The 19249-nt window shown below is 34.0% G+C and overlaps 1 protein-coding gene across 2 annotated transcripts; it reads left to right on the forward strand.

The window, feature by feature from the left end:
* The first annotated feature begins 95 nt into the window (after positions 1–95).
* On the forward strand, positions 96–13511 carry LOC104647472 (nuclear transcription factor Y subunit B-6-like). Of its 2 annotated transcripts, none has more exons than XR_011221165.1 (2): positions 96–516; positions 12698–13511. XR_011221165.1 is itself a non-coding variant. In XM_010322894.3 (2 exons), exons 1-2 carry the CDS (start codon positions 11319–11321, stop codon positions 13294–13296), a joined length of 678 nt encoding a protein of 225 aa, XP_010321196.2. In that variant the 5' UTR covers positions 11309–11318; the 3' UTR covers positions 13297–13511. The 2 variants fall into 2 exon arrangements, 1 of the variants encoding a protein (XP_010321196.2); XM_010322894.3 differs by lacking the exon at positions 96–516 and adding an exon at positions 11309–11397.
* Positions 13512–19249: the final 5738 nt, after the last annotated feature.

Below are 19249 nucleotides of genomic sequence, written 5' to 3' on the forward strand. Positions count from 1 at the left end.
TTATGTTTATGAATTTTATTTTAATATCAAACTTAATTAAACAGGTAAATATTCAAACTTTTATTCTGGGTGGATTCATACTGGGCGAGTTTATGCCGGGATGGATTAAAAATGGAAAAAACTATTATACTAGAGAGAGCATTACGTATTAAATCTTTACGGATTAAGTTCAACCTGTCCCGTCTTATTGTCATCCTTGAAGCCCATACTTAATAGTAAGAACTTTTAATCTTCTCATATTTAAATGCTAACTTTCTCTGGAACTACGTCATGTTGCCTTTGATCTTCTCTGTGAAATATTTTCTTCCATTGTAGTCTTTTCACTTCTCAATTTCATCTGCTCGAAGTATACCGGAAATGTATAGAGAAAGAGGGCAAAATTGGAGAATTTTTACGCACTTAGGGATTTCATTATATTGTTAAAGATTGGGGAAGTTGCTTTTGGGAGTTGTATATAAAGGTCTTGATTCAACCTCGGTCATCCTATTTAAGAAACTCAACAAACTTGGATTTCAGGTATGAACTTTTCCTTTGATCTATGTATGGGGTGTATTTACTATTTTATATTTGATATGAACTTGCTTGTTACATTGTTGACATATGGTTAACATGATTTCCGTTTCATATTTAACATATGCTTCGACAGGAAATTTCACATCAACACAGGAAAATGTCACCGTATAGCTGCTAAGGAGGAAAAAAAATGTCAGTTTTAGGAGAAACTATATTAACACAATCAACATTATTTGATCCACCATGTGCCCCTGTATCTGCCTCTGAATAATATCAAATTAATCTATGCCTACATATAGTTTCGGAGGGTATGATGCCATGCTTATATCTTTTAGTTTATCTTTGAGTTGCTTTAGTTTCCCCACACATTCACCCTACCTCCCATACTGGTCTCAGAATGTTGTTAAAACTAGTGTGCTCCATGGCATTAGGATAGAACCTAAATGGCACACACTTTATCATTAAGGGGGAGTGATCAGATATCGAAGGATTTAGAAAGTCTGTTTCCATTCACCAAACTGCTGCAACCAGTTTACATCTCCTAATGCCCAATCAATCTTACTACACACCCATATCCTACTTCTTGTTTGCTACACCAAGTAAAATGACACCCTCTACTTTGAAGTGGTGTGCGTTGCATTGGGTCCAGCATACCTTTGAACCCATGTACCTCTCTAGGACTCACAGGTGATCTCATTCTATCACATGAGCACCCAAGGGTAATTATGTTACAAATCAACATGGGATGTAGCATCCAATAATCTCTCCCAGTGATCCTGCTCATATCTGGCGAACACTATAATGTGAATATGAGTTCTAGGATCCTCAACGACACAGTAAATTGATTCTGCTCATTCTTAGCAAACACTATAGTGAGATAAATGTGAACATGAGTTCTAGGATCCTCAACAACACAGTAAATTGATTGATCCTTAACCTCGATTATTGTAACATTAAGACACTTTTCCATATCAGTCGAATTCTACCATTTGGCATCTCACTATAATTACAGCCAACTTCCTACCCTTGAGCATCCTATAGAATTCTCACATAAAGATTAGGGATCAAGGATAAATTTAATGTTAAAAGTTGTTTAGTACATACTTAAAGTCCTACCACAATAGAAATATATAATGATACAAGTATAGGTTGAGTACTACTACTAAATTAAAATTACCGAAAAAGGTCTAAAATACACTTAAAGTATTAGAAATTATAAAAAACTACCCTTCATCTACCTATTGGCTCTAAAATGTCCTTCCTACCCACCTATTGACTCCAAATACCCTTGTCATCCACCTTTAAATTCAAAATTGACCACTTATTTAACGTTTTAAATTTTAAACTATTTAATTTTTTTAAAATAGATGGCGCTCAACTATTTGTTATAATTTGACTTACTAATATAATCTATAAATCAATCCACTTACCACCCATTACTAATTAAACCCCACTCAATTAATAAATCTGCCCCATTACTAATGCAACAACAGGAAGACTACTACCAATAAGTGTTTCTACAAATTTGAGGCGAAAATGCCTATAGAAGTACAATACATTCAAGTTTTCAATCAAAACATATTATAAGTCAAGTGTCTAAATAAAATTACCGATAAACTTAAAAGTCTTATTATATCCATCTTAATGATTCGTTTGTCTCAATTATGTGATATTACTTAATAGAAAAAGTTTCTTTTAAAAAAATATATTAAAGTTTGAATATTTAAAACAAATCATAAATATGTATAAAATTATATTTAAAAAAGTACATGAATTAATTCGGATGTACTAATTCTTTACCCTTAATCATAAATTTCGAATTCAAACTTGAAAGAGAATCCTATTGAAAGTCTCAACTATATAAGCGACTCAACCTAAATTTAATTGGAGCTTCAATTTGGACTCGAATAATTTTGGATGTCGTTTTCAGAAATCTGTAATTTCGACGTAATTTAGCAGTGTTTTAGGGCGATTTTGATAGTAGAATTGATTTACTAATTCGGTGGGGTCTAATTAGTATAAGTGGATAGTGAGTTGGTTTATAAATGATATTAATAAATTAAATTATAACCAACTAGTAAAATTACTCGCGCTTCGCGCGAGAATTTATTATCATGGAATGTATAAATAATACTTAAAATCGATCAATAATTAAAACTAAAATAGCATATCATCTTATATACCAGATTATGTAGTAACAAATATTAATAATGTAAAGGACATCTTATCATTTATTCTTAATAATCTAAGCATAAGTTAAACTGAAAAAATACATGCCAGGATCTATAACATAAATAGTGGTGTCAATGAGTCACTCAACATGAGCAAAGTACACATATATTTATTTGTGAAAAAGAAGAAGAAGAAGAAGAAGAAGACGAATTTTTTATGTTTTAAAATGAGAGGAAATTCTTCTATTTAGAGATAACAAATGTTAGTGCGAACAAATATTTATTGTGCGTTATCAGAAATATTACAACTATTTGAAAAAGTTGCAGCCCTTCGGAAAGATCACAACCTTTCATAGAATTGTAACTTTTCATAAAAGTGACAACTCTTCATTAAAGTCGCAACTTCTCATAAAAGTTGCAACTCTATATAAAAGTCGCAACTCTTCATAAAAGTCACAACTTTTCGTAAAACTCACCTCTTTTCATGAACGGGGAAGGTTAGTGTTGGAAATAAATAAATTTAAAAGGAAATGCTGGCTTGGGGTGGCGCCATGTAAGCGAGCCTAGGGTTCTCTTTTATATATATATGATAGTTGAGCGCCAAGTATTTTAAAAAGAATTTAACAGTGTACATTTAAAACCGTTAAAGAAGTGGTCAATTTTGAACTCAAAGGTGGATGACAAGGGTACTTTGGAGCCTATAGGTGGATCAGAAGGGCATTTTGGAGCCAATAGGTGAATGGAGGGTAGTTTTGTACCATTCCAATACTTCAAGGGTATTTTAGGCGCTTTTTTGTTAAACTTATAATAACTTATCCTAGTCGACTTCAACTAGTACAAGACATAACCTAAGAAGGCTTGTCGACATGTAATTACTCAGTCCTAGTGTGACTCTAACTCTATAATAGTTAACATTTGTCCTCGATTGTTGTACCACATTTTTCAACTTCTGTCATATCTTCAAGACTTCAACTTCCTTTATCTTCAACACTTCCTCTCAAGCTAGTGAGTGGAGGAACAATTACTTGTAGCTTGCTTCGAAACCCTACAGAGACTTCTTTTGTCAATGCTTTGGTATGAATTTCAGCTAGATGATCGTTGGACCTCACAAACTGTGTAAGAAGTTGTCCTCTCGCCTTTTTTTCTCGAACAAAATGATAGTCCATCTCAACATGTTTAGTTCTAGCACACATAACTACATTGATTGTCATGTACAAAGCACCAAGTTATCATAATATAATGTAGGAACTAACATGACGTACACCTAAAGATCATGAAGTAGATATATGATCTATGTCATCTTTGTTGCAGTGGAGGTCAATGCTCTACACTCAACATCAACACTTGATCTTGCTACTATGGCCTGTTTCTTGGAAGTCCAAGAAATATGATTGTACCTAGGTAGATGCTATAGCTTGTAGTTGATTTCTAGTGGTGGTACAACCTCCCACATCAACATCTGAATGTCTATACAATCTCTAAGATGATTGTGAAATTATTTTGAGTCCAAGGTTTAGAGAACCTTTGATGTATATGAGAATTCTTTTGACTCCTTGAAGGTGTTCAATATTAGGACTTTGCGTTAATTGACTTGCTAGTTCACATAAATGATAGCATGTCTTATGACTGTCAATCATTCTATAAAAAAAAAGGCATCTACACGACCTCCTGCAACTTCATGTAAACAATGCTTTTGAACCAAATAGTAGCTACACCATTTGCCAATGTCATCTCTGTCTTGTCCGATAACTAAGCAACATACTTACTCGAACTCAAATGAATTCTTCCTTCAAAATACTTGACCTCTACTCTCATGGAAAGTATGAAGGACCAAGATCTTTCATAGCAAATTATTTTCCAAGTTGTTCAACCAACTCTAAGACACGTGATAGATTACTTCCAGTAATAATAATGTCATCTAAATATAACAAGAGGAATATGGTACCTTTGTGAGTTTAGAAAGTAAACAAAAATGGATCTGTGTTACTACAAATGAAACCAACACGTAAGAGAAGCATGCTAAACCTATCAAACCAAGCTCTCAGTGCTTGTTTAAGACCATATAATGCCTTTTTCAGTAGACACAGATGTCAAGGATATTTAGGATCAACAAATCCACAAGGTTGACTCATGTATACTTCCTCTTGTGGGAAACCATGGAGGAAAGCATTTTTAAAACTTCTTGTCTAACTTCCCACTTAGAGTTGACAATAATGGATAGAACCACCCTAATAGTTGTGGTCTTAACCATTTGGGATAAAAGATTCTTCAAAATCTATCCCTTCAAGTTGAGAGAAAATCCTGATAAAATGCTTTTATCTATCTACTAATCCATTGATCTTCAACACTCATTCTGAGCCAACCAAGTTTATATAAGCTGATTTGGGCTCCAATATCCATTTCTTGTTGGTATGTATAACATTGATTTTCTTCTGCATAGTTGCAAGCCAATGAGGTGACCTCAGTGCTTCCTTCGTAGTATTTGGTTTCCTCAAAATTTCCTCTTTGTTCTTAGCAAAAAGTGACAGGTGATGTTTCATTCCTTGTGTCTGTTAATCATGTGATGCCTATGTGGTGTAGGAGGTATATCAACTAATGAAATAGATTGTAGCGTAGTATCTTCAGATTGTTAAGGTTGTGTCAGATTCCACTTTGAAAAATCAACTTATAAATGTATATCATGTGACCTAGTCACAGAGAAGGTGGGATTTGATGGACCACCTCAATCTGGACATGCATGTGCAACATGTTCCTCACTACCACTAGTTGATCTTGAACCTGCAACTTAAGTCTCATCATTACTTTCTAAATCTATACTTTCAACCTTCTTGTCATTACTATCGTCTAACTATACATCTCAGGGTCAGCTACTATAGGGAAGACCTATGCGAAGAAAAGATCATCAAGAGGTATAAGGGTTGTTTTAGTAACATTTTCACGACTAGCTTTTGTATTAGCAACTTGTACTTTCACTGAATTAGGATCATCATGTGCCTGCCATTTAGAAAATTCAACATAGCCTGATGAGGTGAGACATAAGGTAATGTGTTTTCATCAGAGACAACATATCTAGACACATACACTCTCCTTGTTGAAGAATGATAACATCTATAACTCATTTGTGTAAACTATTGTTTCCTTTTAACATACAAGGATAAGTCTTTGGACTCAACTTGTTGCTACCCTTTATATATGGAAAACATGAACAACCAAACACCTTTAAGTTGTTGTGATCAGGTCGCTCACCATAGAACTTAACAAATGAGTCACCATCATTAACACCTAGGAGGGAAGTGTATTAATGAGAAACAAAGGTAGGCTAGCATGGAGTAGAAAGGTTAAACCAGTCTCAACAATATATCTATGTTTTCTTTTTGAAACTCTATTTTGTTCAGTTGTGTTAGGACATGAAACATGTCTGACAATGCCACAATTTTCCAAATATGTAATGAAGTCTGTTTTGATGAACTCGCCACTTGCATCACATTGGAATATCTTAATTTCTTTAGGAAACTATTTTCCACCATTTTATGGAGTCTTACAAAGACTTCAAAAAAAGCAAATTTCTTTTTTAGTGGATAAAGGCAAGTATATCTTGTGTGTCATCTACAAAAACTACATAATATCTCATATGTTAGGAGGATTCAACAGGTGCAGGACCCCAGAATTCACAAAAAAAATTCAATAAAAGGTTCCTTCTCAATTTTATTTTCAAGCCAAAAGTTTTACAACTTTTTCTCAACTAACAACTAGAACAAATTGTAGTCATTTTAGTCCAACTACTAACTTTGGTGCAACTATTACTATTCAAAACTTTTAAATGACTTCAACTAGGATGTTCTAATCTAGTATGCCACATAGAGATTGTTATTTTTCATATCATAAATTCCACTCCTCATAGATCCTTAGCCAGTAGTATACTTCTCTTCTTGTCCTTTACGACAAATTTAGTTTCATCAAATTCAAAAGGACAACAATTATACTTCACAAATTTGCTAATCAAGAGTAGATTTTTATTAATCTTAGAAACTACAAGCACTTCTCTTAATTTATGCCTGATCTAGTTGTGTTCCCAACGTGTGTTGTGTCTAATTTGATCCGTTCCCAACAACGATTTTATCTACTCTATTGTAGTGTTTTAGACCATTTAGAATACCTAAGTTATGTGTCATATAACTACTTGCTCTGAGTCCACATACGAAGTGTCATCAGTACCAGGTGTATTCTATTAGATTAACAACATCTAATGCTTTTGGCAGTTCATATGCATCTTGATAAGAGTAGTCCCACCTGTAAAAACACTTAAGAGTGGTATGGTTATTCCTACCACAAATTTTACATGATTCAGTATTTTTCCTTTCCTTGTTTCCACTTGGGAAACTTTGATTGTTCTGAGAACCTATTCAATATTGGTTATTCATGTTCCCTGTCCAACAGGCTTTGTAGCCTTTTCCTCGGAGTTGAAGTTGCAGTTTTCTCTTCTTTGATAGTAATTTCCTCTTCTCCTGCCCCTATTAGAGAATGACATGTTATGATTCTATTGTGATACCTCTTCTTCATCATCCCTCATCAAAATCCCTTTGCGCATTGACAAATTGATGAAAAGTGGGATATGGTGTCTTATCTAGAATGACAGTCTTGAAGATTTTGTACTTTAACCTAAACCTCTAGAAAAATTGATTACTTCACTATCTTCATCTACAAGTTTGTGAATGGCCGCAAGGACATTACATTTGTCTTTGAATTCCTTAATGTATTCATCAATCTTTTTTATTCCAGCCTAACACATTGCAGTTGTTGTTTGAGCTGAAACACCTTATCTTTTATTGCTTGAAGGTAAGTTTCTTCCAAGCATTCTCATATCTCGTTGGCATGAGCAATACATAATCATATACATGCTTTTATTTGTCAAGGTGCGTGAGATTCAACTTCTTAGCAACACATCTTTCTCCTTCTAGTCGTCAATGTTGCCACTATCTTCTACATCCTTATCAATCGCTACAATTTTCAATAGTCTGTCCAAGAGATCAACTACTTTTTGTTGGTTTAGTGAGACCAACTACTTTTTGTTGGTTTAGTCTTGGTGATAACATAGGTTAGTCTTATCACCTAAATCAACTAGGACATTTGTAGCCTCATATGAGAATGTTTGTTGGCTTAAGTTCAATGGAGCAAGATGCAGTGAGGTGGTCAAGTAAAGATGTGGAGAGAGTGTTGATAGAAAGGTCTATTGCAATTTGAACGCATGGTTATTTTTTTTAGATTCAATATTTAAAGAGCGTAAAAGCTTTAAAGCTCTGATACCATGTATAATTCTCATGTAAAGATCGAAGAAATCAAGAATTGCTTTAATGTTAGAAACTACATGCTCTTTACATAGGAGAGAGTCCTAGGCTAGATATAGGGATTGGGACAGAGGGAGTATTTAATTGACTATGTGGTTATCGGTTAATCTGTTAAGAAAAAACCTCAAACTGGTAAGAACTGATAACCCAATAGAAAAAAAATCAAAATCATTATTAAAATTGCTACCAATAACTCAATATTGCGAAACCAATAACTTTTTTTCAGTTCAGGTTATCGGTTTCGATTCGATTTTGAACATCCTACCTACTACGATACAAGTATATTATTACACGAGTATAGGTTGACTACTACTACTACAATTATAATACCTTATCCTAATAGACTACAACCAGTAAAAGATACAACGACCTAAGTAGCCTAGTTGACGTATAGTAGTTCAGTCCTAGTGTGAATCTAACTCTGTAATAGTTAATAGTTGTACACGTTGGTTGTACCACGTTTTTCAGCATGTTCCATATCTACGGCTTCCCTTATCTTCAGCACATCCACCCTTGAGAAATATTCTTCAATACATTACTCGCTTTGAATTCTCTCACTTTTATCCCTAGGCATCCAAACACTTCAATTTAATGATTTACTAGAAAGAGCCTCACCTCTTTCTGTTTGTGGGCCTGATTCAGGCCCCATGATATTCCAAGTAGAAAATATCATGTTGGAACAAATGTAATGAGGTTGTCAACACCTATTTCACCTTAAGACATGATTTGATTGCCACTCCTTTGAGGTGGATCTTCTTCCATCATGCCTGACTTCTGCATCACCTCATGTGGTGGTTGCAACTTAACAATATTACATAGAAGTTTTATCTGCTATACTTGTCCCTACCTAGGCTTGGCTTACAACTTGCCAAACCTGTTGCTTTTTCCTAGTATTCTTCTTAATCACTCCAGGTTCTATCAAAATCTTCTCTTGCCTAAGATCAATATGCTCTACTCCTGCCTTCTTGATTGTCCTCCTTCTTAAATCAACATTAAGCATCATTATCCCCAAATTTCAAGCATCTATTGCAATATTTCGGTCTTCAATCATACTCAACTAGTTGATACCACGACCTAGAAGGGGTTCCAATCACAATTATCTGAGGCAAAAGGCAGTGAAACAAATACTTCAATCAAAATCCTAACAAATGCTATCTTCTCTCCACTAAACGTGAAGCTATCTATACATAGAGGTCTACCCACTGCATTTGCAACTTTACTAGACGCTTCTATTGACCAATAACCCATAGGTGGCCTAAGGAATTTGACCCATATGGAATGAAGCTAAGAACCTCATGATCAAGTTCAAAGTCTAGTTTCCATTGCTTGAAAACTAGTCTATTATTAATATAGTATTGTCCTTCGGTAAGTACTCTCTCCTTGTATAGCTTGCTCTGAAATTTAAAGATATAATACCCATCATCAGGGAAAAGAACCCAAGGTTTGTCCTCCTCACTCTAGTTGAGTAATTGTCCATTTGATTTAGCGAAGGTGTGTCACCCAATACTTAACCAATTAGGGCAGATTCCCAAGTCTTAACATGATCCTTAATATCATCTTCCTTAATTTGCATACTTAAAACCCCATTCTTAAAACTCGGAGGAACATAGTTTAGAGACCTACCCTCACTATGATTTCCCCACTCTGGTCTAGTGGTTAGAATTGGATGAGTGTTTGTTTCATCATCAGAAAAATATAACCGCTGAAATACTGGTTCTCTACTCTCCTACTTAATAAATCATAGTTGCACCTCATCCTCCAAGCTACTTGCAACATATTCCTTAGATACAACTTCAAATCCTGGAGTAGATAGCTCACAAACCTGATTGGCGGAAGATCGCTAAATATGTCAGCTGCCGGAGTGACATAGTTTTGGTCATGGGTCGTTGCTCTATCTTGTGCCATATCCAATTCCGATCACAATTGTTACCTTGTTATTGTGCACCTGGAGAACGCTACGAGTGCCAAAGATGCGTACTTGTATGTTCTGTTCACATATCTTTAACTTAGTCAAGCATTCTTCAAGGCCATACATGGAAACCCAAGTGTTAATCCAATCCATATTAAATCCACCTAAATGTGTCCAATTCACCCATTCCTGATATGGGTAACTCTACACACTTTGCATAAATAATGCATTCAAAGAGTTGGAGAAAATAAGAACTTCTTGGTGTAGGCTGAACCCTCTTGGTTGATACTATTGTTAGAGTTATATTTGTAGAAATGTAGTCATCACTTGCTAATCTCAAGAAAAACTAATAAATTTGACAACACGTTAGCAAGATATGAATTAACTCATCAGATAAATTTTGATGAACGACTAAATGTAGTTTCTTGTAAGTTATGAAATAATATTGTCAATTATAAAAGCTTTTCAACAAACTTTGGAGACACCAAACAAACAGAATTAACATCAACACACAAATTCAACTTCAACGTCTCAAGTATCAAAGAAAGCTCTAACTGAAGGATAACAATATTAGAGAATCCAAGACAAAGATAATGAATCACACATATGCTATTAATAGGTAGCTTAAAAATACACCTTTATAGCTTCAAATGTGTTAACATTTCACATATACCATGGTTTAAGACGAAGATGATGAATTGATCCACCTTTGACTATGCATAAGTGTCCCTCTTGGAGAATATGATGGAATCCCATAATAGGTCCAATATGTTTCATGAGAGTTTCACTAGATATCTTGCTTGCAACACATTGAATCATATTTGACTTTTCTTAGAATTATTTTTATACAAATTTAAACATTTACTTCAACAAGAATTGAAGGGCCTATACATAGTTGCTTTATGTATTGGATGAGGAGTTTTTTTCATCAAAATGTGCAACTTTGACAGAATTTTTGAGTGGGATTGGAACTATAAATTGTTGAGAAAGGAGAATAGTAAAAGGGAACTTCTTAATAGTTCTCAATTTTTAAAACATCCAATAAATAAAGGTAAGTTAGTAAATTATCCCTTCAATTTATTAATTTCCTTAATAAGCGTGAAATGAGCTAAATTAACATTTCTGTTGGGATAGAAGAAGTAGTAGTATATAATTATGTCGTTATCATTCAATACTCATCTGCCCAACTGTGAATGCCTATTTATCTCGTTCACTGTGTCGTGCTTCCACATGTCGTCCCCCCCTCCCCCCTACCCTATTTTTCTTAAATATTTTAGCTATATATATGGTCATTTTAACTTTCCAACAGCCACATACTATAGATTGAGATATATATATATATATATATATATATATATATATATATCTGTTAAGAGAGATATGAATAATGGTTATCGTGTTGGTTCAAGAAAAGGAAGATTTCGTGGACGCAGATCCGCTACCCCTTCACTTACCCTTTGTATGCTACCTAGCTTCTCTTTTACTTTTATAATGCATTCCCCTTCCCCATGGAACATTCATGAAACTTTGTATCTGCTTTATATATTTAATTTTGATATGACTACTCAAGTTGATAGTCTCATTAAGAACAATCTCTCTACCTGCACAAGGTAGGAGTAAGATTGCATACAAATCACTCTTTTAGACTGCACTTGTGAAATTCCACTGAATTTTTCATTATCTTCTTTAACTCTATTGTGTGTGAATATATCAGTTGATCTAGTAAAGTTGAGAGTTAAAACTTATGTATACATTTCTTTGCTTGTTGTATCATCATGTTCTATACATCCATCATTAATTAGTTGGAGACTATATATGCATTCTTTCCATATGCATAGTTGAAAAGCTAGTTGTTTGTATATCAAAGATCAATAGATCGATTCATGGCAATAGTGATTGACACAATCATTTCTAGTTTTCTTTTGGAATTTTTAAGACAAAAGGGAAACAATTTGCATTCATGCAATCTTTTCAACCTATAGTATATCCTCTCTAACTCATTTTTATTTGTGTCTCCCATCCAAAAAGAATAATAAAAAGAGAGCAAGAAATAAACCGTCTGAAGCTAGCATCTTTAAAAACCAGCTAGTGGTATTACACAAATTAAAGGCATTAATTTTGGCATAAAAATTGCCTAATGTGTTAGTTAAAATTTGAGGAGATCTTTCAATATATATATATATAGAGATATATATACACACATATATAGCCATTTTAAGAAGTTAAATAAAATCTAGGCATCATTTCTATATCAAAGTATAAGAAGCATTGCATATAACTTTAAGGACAACTAGTACTACAAATAGAGTATATGAAACCAGTGGGTGGAGTAGTGTCCGTTACAATAAAATTTTGTCGCCTTTTGATCAGAGGCAAGTTTGGATATATGCGAGGGTTAGTTGAAGATCAGACAAAATAAGGTAGGTGAAGAAAACTATAGATGAAGCGTCTTATTTTGCTTCAATAGTCTGTATTCACATGAGTCATCTTTTGTCGAAATAATATGTGCTTTTGGTGTTTACATGAATATTGTCCAAAATTCATAGTGTTGTCTTACAGTAGTACTGCTCTCATATCCAGCTAATAATTAGTGAAACATACATATCCGTGTGCCATTAGCTTTGTGATTTCTTCAAACTCGAAAAGTTAGTTAATAGCAAACGTGACCAGTTGTGATGAAATTAGACAAACATTTTGATGATATATACTATAATTCTTTTTCATTTCACTCTGATGTTTCATTGTTGTGTGAAATTAAGGTACGGAGAGAGGCTTGAGACAGGCTATTCTTCTCCACCCAACAAATCCTTCCAATTTAGAAGATTTCATATGCCCCTTTCCGGAGGCAGACCGATTCATGCCAATAGAAAACGTGGTCAGAATCATGCGCAATATCCTTCCTCCCCATGCCATGATATCCGATGAATCCAAAGTAGCCGTCCAAGAGTGTATCTCTGAGTTCATAGGTTTTGTAACAGACCAAGCCAACGATGATTGCCAGCATGAGCAGCGCAATACCATCATGGCTGAAGACTTGCTTTCTGCCTTGAAAAAATTTGGTTTTGATGACTACATTGAACCCTTGACTTTGTACCTGCATCGCTATCGTGAGGTTGATGGTGGTGCGGATAGATCCCTGAAACGAGAGTCTTTGTTGTTGAAGCGTCCAATGGTTTGTCCAGCTTCAGGCTACAGCATCACGCCCAACCATCTGCCCCCTAATCTTGATATGAATCATCCACCACCAATGGGTGATGATTTTATGAAGGAGGATGCATCAAACACAAGCACTTCTCGGTGTACAGTATCTACTGTGGATAATGAAGTTAATTCTCTTGCAAAGGGGGGTAAGGAGTGATCAGATTCTGCTGAAGGAATTATGCTATTGTTGAAACTTAATTTACAATGTTTACGAATGTTTCTTTCGAACTAAGTGAGCCAAATGGTGTCTCCAATTGCTGTTTGTTTATTTTGCTACCTCTCCACTTTTAGTATTCGGCTAGTAATTGCTTGTGACTTGTACTTATTTATTACTTCCTCCATTTAAAAAAGAATGTCCCTATTTCTTTTTTAGTCTGTTTCAGAAAGAATGACCTCTTTCCTTTATTGACAACACTTTAACTTTAACTTTCCACATGACATGTTCAAGACAACAAGATTAAAGGGAATTTTGATACATTTGTCACAACTTTAATTTAAAACCACAAGATTAAAGTTTTCTTTCTTTTCTTAAAATTTGTTCCAAGTCAAACTAGGTCATCCTTTTTGAAATGGAGGGATTATAAGATAAATAAATAAATAATAACTCTATTGGCCACTACACCAACTAACTCTAGCTAATATAGACTGTTAAAACGGAAATACTCCATTAAACTGAATTGAAGTATAGAACAGAGTGGACTTCTGAAATTCAAGCCATTCATTAGCGTGCAGAAAATCTGAATTTATACAAGGAAAAAACTAACTATTTCCTATTGAGTAGAGGATGGAACTATATAAAAAAAACATGTGAAACAGACAGAAATGAGTCATTAAGTTCAAATAGTTAAGCAACTAAAGTTGACTAAGTCTAGCTAGAAAGTAGGGAAGTACTAAACTAAAACTAAGTAAAAAAAATGTAAAAAACCAAATAATAAGCTGGAAATTAAGAAATGATAATTGTTTGACACTCCTCCTTGTCATTTTCTTGACGAACACCAATTCTTTGCCTCAGAGCTTTAAACCTTTCCTTTGGTAGAGAATTAGTGAACATGTCAGCTAGTTGGTTCTCAGATGAGAAATGAACAAGAAACACTTCATCAGATTGTTTGGACTTCTCTAACAAAATAAAATTTTATTTCAATGTGCTTAGTTCGACCATGAAATACTAGATTTTTTTAGATTGAAATTGTTGAACTGTTGTAACACATGATCCTGGAAGCTTCACTTTTTTCATGGCCCAAGTATTTCAACATCAGCTTTAGCCAAATAGCTTGGTTCATAGAAGATGCCGGAGCTATGTACTCAACTTCTACTATTGATTGAACTGTAGACTATTGTTTCCTAGAGAGCTAATTGAAACAACTTCTCCCAAATAGAACAGATATCCATAAGTGCTTTTGGAATCATCAGTCACTACATTAATCACTATCACAGTAATCGACCAGATCTATATTCACTTCGGCAGATGTTGGGAAAAAATTCTAAACTTGTTGGTTTCTATTATATACGTTAACACTCTTTTAGCCACTATGAATTGTGTGTTTCTCTAGGAGAATGTTGGATATAAAAGGTTGTCAAATATGCTTCTATACATACTATCATCCACTTTTTGAAATCTTCATCCTTGACAAGCTTCACACCAGTAGAGATTGGAGTACTCACTCGCTTGAAGTCTTGCATTTTTAACCTAAAATGTATTTATGATGGCATACAAAAATTGCATCATTGAAGTACAACACTTCCATGCCAAGAAAGTACTTCATGACTCCGAGATCAGTCATTTCAAAGACTTCCTCCATTTTATCCTTGACCTTTGGGTTAGTTTTTCCTTCCTATCACAAGCATGTCTTTCACATAAATTAAGACAATTGAGGACCCACCACTAGTGATTTTCACTTACAAAGTGCTTCATTTTGACTTCTACTAAAATCAAGTTGAATGAGATGATTCTCCATCCTATTATCCCATATCCTGGGGGCTTGTTTTAGGCCATACAAAGAACTCATTAAGAAATAAATTTGATTTTCTTTTCTAGGAATTGAGAAACCATCAGGTTGCTCCATATAGATCTCTTCAACAATAAAATCATTCAAAAAATATGCTCAGACATCAAGCTGATGAATCTGCCAAGAATTGTGAGATACAAATGCAAGAATAAACCTGATTGTGTTATATGTTGCTAGTGGAGAACATATTTCTTGGTAATCCACAACATATTGTTGTGTGTATCCCTTCACCACCAAACTAGCCTTAGGTTAGAAAATTGTTCCATCAGGATTGAGTTTTGTCTTGAAAATCCATTTTACACCAATCACCTTGCAATTTTTAGGCCTATAAACGAGATGTCAGGTTATATTCTTCTCGATACTTCCAGCTCATTTTTTTCCATAGATCTCCTCTATGCCTTTGAGTCTTGTGCTTCAACATAGTTTGTTGGTTCAGATTTATCAAATTACACCACCGATAGACATATTTTAATGTCTGGGTGCCCCATATTGGTACATCATCCACTAGTTCATCTTTCGCAAGATGATGATGCTCTTTATAAATAAATTAGAAAAAAAGTCATCGTTTTTTTTCAATCACAATCAGTTGCTTCATCAAACTTCATTTCTCGGTTGGTAATTAGTATTTTTGTTTTCAAATTTGAATGAGTTATAGCCCATAGATATGACATTATAACCCTTTTTGTCCAAATTATTCTTTTTGTTTGTAGAACTCAATAATAACATACGCACACACATATTTTGACATGATGTATTGGTAGTTTGTTCTCACAACAAGCTTTATACAGAGTCATGTTCTGCAAGGGCTTAGTAGGCAATTTGTTAAAAAATATACTGAGGTATTGACTGTCGTAGCCCAAAACTGATTTGGGATATTTCTTTCAAGCAAAAGACACCTGACCATCTCTATTATAATCATGTTTTTCCTTTAATTAAGACATACCGTTTATTTGTAGAGTGTATGGTTATGTCAAATGTCGTTAAATACTTGTGATATTACAAAACTCAACAAACTGAGTAGAAGCATATTTTCCTCCACTGTCAGTCCTTAAAGCTTTAATAGTAATGAGATTATATTATTTTTTACTAAAGCTTTAAATTGCTTAAAGCATCAAAGACTTCACTCTTGAGTCTAATGAAATAAACTGAGAATGTGTAGTCATGAATAAAGAGGATAAAATATTCTTTACCACTCAATGAATCTGTTTTCATTGGGCCGATATTTGTATAAATGACAAGAAATTTCTAATTAGTTCTCCATACTCGATTTACTTGAAATGAAAATTTTGTTTGCTTTCCCACTTGATAGGTTTCCTTAGAAAGAAATTCAAGCATATTTTTAACTAGATCATTTTTTTCTTTTTTTTATATATGTGATGCTTCTTAGATTGAAGTGATCAAAGCTTTTGTGTCATAAATTTGTACATGTTTATGAGCTAATAGTATAAGCATGCTTAGTTATTTTCTCCTAATCGACTGAAAACATTTTATTGTTCATCTTCACATAAAATAATTCTACTCTAGAAGGGTCAGAAACAACACATTCACGATTCTTAAAATGCATAGAATAATTATTTTCAAGCATTTTTTCAACACTCAATAATTTTGACTCATATCTGGTGTGTACAAAACATTAGGAATAGTTTTTATACATGATATTATTGAGATAAGAATTGTACCCCTACCTTGGATTTCTATAGCCTCAATGTTTCCCACTTTTACTTTGGATTTGTAAGTATCATCAACGAATTTAAAATTTTCAACATCATTGCATAAGCAATGTGTTCAACCATTTTTAAGAATCAACAAATTCTAGGATTCTTTGATTTTTCAAAAGTATGAAACTGGAAAGAGTTGCTCCTCATATGCATCTACAACTCTTACTACTTGTGCTTTCAAAGCTCCATAGGCCTTTAATCTTGATTTGCGAATCTTGAATATGTGTCCCGTCTGTTTATAGTTGCCAGGTATTGCATTATGTCTCTACCAATAGTACTTCTCAATATGTGTATTTTTTTTTGCAATGTTTGCATAAAGGGAACCTCTACTTTCCATCTAACTATTGTTTCCTCCAAGATGCTTACCATTGTCATTTGGTTAAATAGTTGCTTTTCTTTATCAAATTTTTGCTTTCGTATCGATAAAGATCCTTCATTTAACTTTTCACATCTCATAGTCCTTTGCTCTTATTATTGAAGAGCACTCATTAGTTAACCTAATAAGAGTTTGCTTAGGTCGTTGGATTCTTCAATAGAGAAAATATTAGATTCGAGGCTCAAGGGAAAAGTCACAAGAACTTCCTTCATAATAATTTTCAAAAAAATTCTTCACCAAAAAGTCTAATGTCATTAACAATTAAGGAGATTCGATCATCATAACATACTTAATGATTGTTTCCATCTTCCTTCATATTTTAGGAACACAAACTCTCTTTTTTATGTTCAACAATTGCATTCGAAGTGCTCTATTTGTGCCTTGATATTCTTATTTTAACCTACCCCAAGCCTCTTTTATTATTTTACATGTCATGATTCTACAAAACACGAAATCTGCCAAAGAATTTTGCATAAGGAAATCAGACTTAGATTTTTTTGTCTTCTTTTCACTATTGGATTTGATCTGAGACAAGATAGGAATTGCTAGTAAAACAACAATAGTTTATCTTCTGTTGTAGTTTTCCCAAGTCCATAGGCTTTTAGAAAATCTTGAATCTTCACAGACCAAAATTGGTAATTTTCGCCGGTAAAAGTTAATGGTGGAGTTAAAGGTAGGTTGTTAAATGTCATTTTGTGTTATAGGCTAAAACTTTTTGGTCTTGGTAAATTAAGTAGAGACTCTGATACTGCTATTGAAACAAAAAAATCCAATAAACTGAATTGAAGTATTAGAACAGAGTGCGATTATGAAATACAGTCATTTATAAACTTGCAGAAGATCTGGATTTATACAAGGAAAAAACTAACCATTTCCTATGTATAGTAGCACTTACAAAGTGGATGGAAATCTGAATAAAAAACATGTGTCACTAACCGTCAAAAAAGTGTCTCTAATTTTATTAAGTTAAACAACTAAAGTTGACTTAGTCTAGTTAGTGTTGAGCTTTATTTGCCCTAAATTTCTTACCATAAATAGTTTTTCCTTTTAGGAAAAGGTTTTGGATTGACTAATCTTTTTTCTAGTAGGAAAAGGTTTAGGTCCCTATAAATAGAGACATGTTCCTTCTAACTTAATCAGCATTCACAATGTAGTCTTAAGGGCTTTGAGAGTTTTGGTTGGGGGGGGGGGGGGGGGATTTATGGGTCACAAGCTTGATACATTATCACTTGTGTGAACCTCCCATATATTCCGAGTGAATTGGTCGAGATTGTTTCCCTCTGTATTTTGTACTCTCATATTTATATTGGATTGCTCATATCCTTTGTGGATGTAGGTCGATTGATCAAACCACGTTAAATTTTTTTGTCTTTTGGTATATTTCTCGTTGTCTTTTTACTCGTAGTCTTTCGAGGTTTGCATTGCTAACTTCCGCATTACCCCTACTTACTTTCGGTCCTCACAAGTGGTATCAGAGCCAGATTCAATGACGGAGTCAGGTTCAGTGGTTCGATAATCGATTATTGAACCAGGTTAGAAAGAGGTGTTTATCTTGGCGGGTGTAGTTCTAGCCGCAACCTTTTTTGACAGTAATGAAGATTTTGTTGGAGAAATTGTTTCAGAGAGGTTCTTTGTGTTGAGACATAAATTTTGAAAAGGAGATTATGGAGAGGAGTTCCAAGTTGTTGAAGATTAATTAAAGAAGGTGGAAAAAATTATTTTGTCAGAAACTCAGGTCAATGGGGAGATTTGTTGGGTTTTGTTTTCCCTAAATTTCTTACCATAAATAGGTTTTCCTTTTAGGAAAAGGTTTTGGATTGAATAATCCTTTTTCTAGTAGGAAAATGTTTAGGGCTCTATAAATAGAGACATATTCCTTCTAACTTAATCAGCATTCACAATGTAGTCTTAAGGGCTTTGAGAGTTTTGGTTAGGGTGAGAATTTATGGGTCACAAGCTTGATACGTTATCACTTGTGTGAACCTCCCATATATTCCGAGTGAATTGGTT

This window comes from Solanum lycopersicum, chromosome 5, assembly GCF_036512215.1.
Source record: "Solanum lycopersicum chromosome 5, SLM_r2.1".
Taxonomy (NCBI): domain Eukaryota; kingdom Viridiplantae; phylum Streptophyta; class Magnoliopsida; order Solanales; family Solanaceae; genus Solanum; species Solanum lycopersicum.

Bases quoted from the DNA above. Each gene is read 5' to 3' on its own strand.
- LOC104647472 (XM_010322894.3), top strand. From the start codon at position 11,319: ATGAATAATGGTTATCGTGTTGGTTCAAGAAAAGGAAGATTTCGTGGA. The intron at 11,398-12,697 runs GTATGCTACCTA...TGTGAAATTAAG, and splicing joins TACCCCTTCACTTACCCTTT to GTACGGAGAGAGGCTTGAGA.